The sequence below is a fragment of the Gopherus flavomarginatus genome, chromosome 1, assembly GCF_025201925.1.
Source record: "Gopherus flavomarginatus isolate rGopFla2 chromosome 1, rGopFla2.mat.asm, whole genome shotgun sequence".
Classification (NCBI taxonomy): domain Eukaryota; kingdom Metazoa; phylum Chordata; order Testudines; family Testudinidae; genus Gopherus; species Gopherus flavomarginatus.
The window spans coordinates 99,495,811-99,501,810 of NC_066617.1; the positions used below are offsets into that span (position 1 = coordinate 99,495,811).

The following is a 6,000-nucleotide window of genomic DNA, read 5'->3' on the forward strand; positions in this document are numbered from 1 at the left end:
GATGGAATGCAATGCAGTGAACCACTAGCCACGCGTTCCGGGTGAAGGGCTTTTACAGGAGGTACAATCTTGAGAGTGCACTGCTGAGCACATGGCCTCTTCCCCTCTTAAGGACCTGCTCCTCATGACCTGCGACTAGAGATGACTTGACCACGTCTGGTTGGTCACACTCCACCTCGGACAGTGTCCATACATTGGGTGTGTGAGCGCTGCCTAATTAGAGTCCCAGACACCTTGTCTACCTGGGAGCTCTTCTTATCTTCCAGCTGTTCAAGCAATTCATTCCACAAGCATTCTAGAAGGGAAGAGGAGGGGGAAAGCCACTTCACAGGTATTCAATGAGGGAGAGGAGATAAAAGGGCGGGGGGAACGTGTAACAGACTAGCGGGGTGGTCACCCCGCTCCAGCCCTGAAGGGGTTAAAGCAGCCCTGGAGAGGGCTGTGGAAGGTGAAAAGCTGGGCTGATTGGGAAAGCAGCCACAGCTGTAGCCAGTGCAATCAGGGCCCAGCAGGCCATTATAGGGGGCGGTGGGCCACAAGGACCCAAATGCACACTCTCTCTATCCTCACCTGGGGTGAAGCAGTGCTGGGAAAGGGCAGAGGAAGCTTGGGAGCTCCAGCCTAGCAAAGCCCCAGGCTGCAGGCCGAGTTAAGGGCCCACAAAAGGGTACTAGGGCTGCAGAGGGGCAGCCCAGGAATAGGCAGAGGCAGCTGGTCCAACCTCCCTTGCCGAAGATGAGTGGTTTACAGACTGACGTCTGCCCCAGTTAGCAGGGGCTAAATGGAGACTGGCAATAGCCACTGAGGCAAGGTGGGGATAAGGGGTTGGGGGTTCCCCTGGGAGGGGAGACCCAGAGTGAGGGGGTACTGTGGTGGGCAGAACCCCCTGGGCAAAGGGCACCGGGGTCTGGGAAGGACATGAGGCCAGTGGCAGGCGAGACACCAGCCTGCAGAGGGCGCTCCGGGCTGGAAGAGCTAATTCCTGAGACAACCAGCAGGAGGTGCCACGCCGGTAAGTCATCGCACCGCCACACGGACCTTTTGAACATACAGGTTATACAGAGCATACAGATCACTGCTGCTCCTACAACATGTTGTGGGGGCTGTTGATCATTACAGCAGTGGATATATGTCTGCAGGTTTTGCATCTGTTGTTCTGGCAGGGTCTGGTACTGCTTTGAGTTGGTGTGTCCTAATCTGTGGGGAGTTTTTGCTTCTGATGATGAGTTTGGAGAGGTTGGAGGTGTTGTTTGAAGGCCAGAAGAGGGGGTCCAGTAAAGATTTCTTTCAGGATAGGATCCCCATTGAGTATGGTTGTTGTAGTTTGATGATACTCTGTATGGTTTCCAGTATGGAATGGTAGGTGACAACTAGGAGTGTGCGGTCAGAGAGGATTTTATTTCTGTATTGAAGCAGATTTTCTTGGGGTAGTTGAATGGGCAGTTCCATGATTCGATCTACTTCTCTGGTGGAGTGTCCTTGTTTTGGTGTAGGCGGTTTTGAGTATGTTAATGTGTATATCCTGGACATTCTCCTCAGAGCATATTCTGTGGTATCTGAGTGCCTGGCTATAGATAACAGGTTTCTTGGTATGTTTGGGGTGGTTACAGGATCTGAAGATAAGTGTGGTGATCCATGGCTTTCTTGTATATAGCTGTTTGTAGGGTTCTGTTGCTGAGGCTGGTCATGGTGTCCAGCAAGTTGATGCTAGTGATGGAGTGATCCAGAGAGAGTTTAATGGACAGGGGGTGGTTGTTGAAGTTGTCGTGGAAATCTGTGAGGGAGTTTAAATTGTATGTCCAGAGGATGAAAATATCATCGATATATGTCAGCTGTATCATTAGTTTCGTGGTGCATTTGTCCATATATTCTTCAACGTGGCCTATGAAGAGGTTGGTGTATTGAGGAGCCATCCTAGTTGCCGTGGTTTGGACAAAGTATTTGTTGTTAAGTATAAAATTATTATGGGTGAAGTATTTGGGGTGGATATCTGAGAGTTGTCCATTGTCTTGTAAATATTTGAGTCGGATAGCTATGTGAGGGAAGGCAGAACATTCAGCAACAGAGAACAGAGAAGAACTGAGAGAGAGACAGAGGCAAAAAGCAAGAAATTGAAGCAGTAGCCTGTAAGCACTGTATATGAACCTGGAAAAAAGCTAGAGAGAGAGCTTTTAGGTTTGGTGTTGGCTAAGGAGGCTTGTGGTTGTAAGCTAAGAAAGTGCTCCATTTGTTCTTTATTTGTCCAGCATTTGGAGAAGCAGGATTTTGTATGTTACTTGTAAATCAAAGAAAATACTAGATGCCACCAATTTCTACTTCCAACTGAGACAACCCCAGGCCCTGAACTTTGACTAGCCACTCAGGTCAAAAAGGGCCAACAGATCATTCACAAATTACACTCATGGGTTTCTCTGAGTCTTTAAATTCTTTTCCTTTCATTGTCCATGCCCTGTCTGTCATGATGGCCACTTTCGCCATGGGTTGAACTTAGAAAACATATCACAAGAAATGTTGAAAATTTTGAGCAGAATTGTTGTGGAACCAGTTTAGGTATAAAGATTAAGGGTGGGATTTCTCAAAACATTCAGTGTTGGCCTAACTTTGCGCCTGTTGCAGTCCATGTGAGCAGAGTTCAGCCAACACTAAGCACTTTTGAAAACCACACCTAAGAGCATAAATGTAGTAAAAACTTAGACCTGGTCCACAACAGGAAATTAGGTTGGTATAACTACATTGCCCCAGGGTTGTGAAAAATTCACATCCCTGAGCAATGCAGTTAAATTGACGTAACCTTGGTGTAGACAGTACTAGATCGATGGGAGAATTCTCCTGTCTTACGGAGCTGGAATACCTATGCCAACAGGAGAACCTTCTCTGTTGGCATAGGAAGTATCTTCACTGAAGCACTACAGTGGAGCAACCGCTGTGGTGTAGCTGTGCCACTGGATTGTTTTAAGTATAGACAACCCCTTAGCTAAACCCTCTTGTTACACATCCATTCATCTGAGATAATCACGCCTTGTGTGACGATTTATCATGATTGTTAGCCTATGGAATTCACCAAGAGAAACTTAATAATTATTTTTTGTTAATTTAGTTTTCAGGCAGACCCTAAGAAGCCCATTGGCGGCCACATCCTTGCTCATGCTTCAACCACAAGGATTAGTTTGCGGAAGGGAAGAGGGGAGTTGCGTATTGCCAAGATATATGACAGGTAAACAACTCTCTTTTGTGGGACAGGAGCAGGAGCGCTGCCAGCTTTTTTGGCACCCTAGGTGGCAGAAGGTCCCACCCCAAAATGGTGCCCCTGATGGAGGCGGCGGAAGGTCCCACCCCCAAAATACCACCGACAACCAGGGTGGCCGAAGATACGGTCGCCGTGGTTGCCGCACCCCAAATGTTAGCGTTGCCTAATGGGTTGCGCCAGCCTTGGACAGGAGCTTTGTTTGGTTCTGCCACATCACATAAAAAAAAATTGGAAACCACTCCAAACAGGAAATCTAAACAAAAAGATATGCAATTGTGTGTGCAATTCATTCCGGTCTTTATTTTTGAAACATTTAAAAGAAAATTAAGTGGTGAATGGACTTGCTGTTTATCCTCTGCACAGGGGTGGATTTCGAACTTTTTGGTAATAAATCCTGTTGGATAATTTCTATAATTTACAACTAAGAATATGAGCTCTGAGGTATTCTACCTAGTTTGAATTGATAAAATCTTGGCTACTGCATCATGACTACATTTTACACAGAGAACAGCCATTTTCTTGCTTCTTTCTTTTCCCAGCCCTGAGATGCCTGAAAATGAAGCTACATTTGCAATAACTGCTGGAGGGATTGGGGATGCCAAAGAGTAGATGGAAAACTGGTGCAAATCTCCTTTTGAAAACAGCCCATGCACCTCAGATGAAGCCATGGTATCCAAGGTCTGACTCCTTGGTTACTTAGTGTTTTTCATACACAATTTGGAAAGCTTAAAATTAAAAGAATGCCGGGAAGAGCTTTTTAGGTATCATATTTCAATAATCTTAACAGTTCCTGGTTCACCTTAGTGCTATTTTAAAATGATCTTTCAAGCAGCCAGAAGTTGAAAAAGCACAGAAATGTGACTTATTCAAGGAATACCTTCCTTCTGGTTCAGGAGAAGCAAAGCTGTTTTGTCACATGGGCTTAATGTGCACTTTTTATGGTTTCTTGGGAAAGGAATGTCTTTGGAATAGACTATATTGGCATGGAATGGAACAGCATTGAAACACAGTCTTTAAAAAATAATGAGTAACTAGCAGACAGAGGGAAAGTGCAGTGAAAGAGAGAGAAGAATGGGTGAACTTCCTAATGTTTCATTGACAGTAGAGGAATGGTAGTTGCTTGAAAAGATTTTTAGAAATCTTGATTAGATTATTTATTTGTTTTTAAAGTGCCTGTATTTTTGTTTTGGAATATTTAAAGCTGTTGTCTATTTTTTATATCTAGGAAAAATGCTAAATTAAAACATCTCTCTTTATGCTTGTGTGCAATACAGCCAACGCACAGTTTGAGTGAGATCCTGGTTCTGTGAGTAGTCTCACAGATTTTGTTGTGAGAATTTGCATGAGTGAACTAATGGGATATAGCCCAACATTATAATGCTTCAGATATTTTTTAAAAATAAAGAAACACTATATGTTTAACACTTTTTTTGGGGGGGGGAATTCTTCAATTTTTCGTTTTACTTCAGTTATCTATGAGGGTCCCAAGCTGCAGAGATCCTCCCTGCAACTAAGGAGAGCCGGATGGGATGGGACTAACCGGTGCCTGACAACGCTATTAAGATAGGTCAATGAGACAAAAGCAACATAGTACACTCCCTTCTTCTCTACTTGCTCTAAGCCAGTGGTTTCCAAACTTGTTCAGAGTAAAGAACATTTTAATAAGCAACATTATCTTGTGGACTGTCTCTCTTCCCATTCACAATCACATAATATCCCTGTGGCAATAACAGCAATTGCTCTCTTAGAAAATATTAGGAAGGTGTATATTTTTTACCACTTTTCAATATAGTACAAAGAAGAGACTGAGCACTAGGTGATGAGTTAGTGATAATAAACTTCATGAAACACAAGATAAAAGACTTCATGGAGCCTATGAGACAGTACCTTGAGCACAAAGCTGCAGAGAGTCCACAGTCTCATGGATGGCCCACAAAGAACACACATCAACACATTATTTTAAGAGGAAATTGACGAAATATGATATGACCTTCCCCCTCCCCTTGGCTTGCATTCTCTTCCTCCCTCCCCTCCTACTACTCTCTCCTGCTTCTTCCCTGTGAGGGATGCTGACGTTTCTTGTTCACTTTCCTCTGCTAACTTCTCCACTTGCCCTAGTGATTGCATCCAGTCACATTTTCTGATCTCCCTCATGCCCATACTCATCTCCTCCCTTACTCTTAACTTTTTGCTCTCCTCTGGCTTTTTCCTCTCACAATACTAACATGCTTTAGTCTCTTCCATCTTCAACAAACCCTTCCTTGACCCAACTTATCTCTCCAACTACTGCCCCATTTTGCTCCTGTGACCCAGTGTGCCTAGGTTAGCCCTCACTGAAAATGCCAAGATCAGGGCAGGCTGCAAAAAGGAGAGCAGATTCTCCCAAAATTGGTGGTTAACAATGAAGTTAGACACACCAACCAGTCACAAATTGTGCTCCTGATCCCCTATACTGGTTATCAAGAAGCTGAAAAAAGAAATCACACAGCCTCCTTTATTGCATTCCAGTTCTCTGGCTCCCAATTAGCACATAGGTCCAGTAAGGTGAGGAGTTATTTAAAAACTCTGCTCACTATACAAAATGTTCTTCTGAACCCCACAGGGTTCACATTGCCAAGTCAATATTAGTTTGAATCTTACCCAAAATACCACGCTGCCAGCCAATCTTTTAGTATCTAAAACTAAAGGTTTATTAGAAAAGAAAAGGAAAGAACAAGAAGAGAGTTGTTAAATGGTAAAGCAATCAGATACAT

At 44.0% G+C, this 6,000-nt stretch overlaps 1 protein-coding gene across 2 annotated transcripts in view; it reads left to right on the forward strand.

The window, feature by feature from the left end:
• Positions 1-4,657, forward strand: part of DMC1 (DNA meiotic recombinase 1) — a 44,935-nt gene extending 40,278 nt beyond the window's left edge. For both annotated transcript variants that reach the window (XM_050917591.1, XM_050917586.1), the window contains exons 13-14: positions 3,098-3,214; positions 3,787-4,657. In XM_050917591.1, the coding sequence (XP_050773548.1) occupies positions 3,098-3,214; positions 3,787-3,856 (187 nt within the window). In that variant the 3' untranslated portion in view covers positions 3,857-4,657. The remainder of the gene's footprint in view (positions 1-3,097; positions 3,215-3,786) is intronic.
• Positions 4,658-6,000: the final 1,343 nt, after the last annotated feature.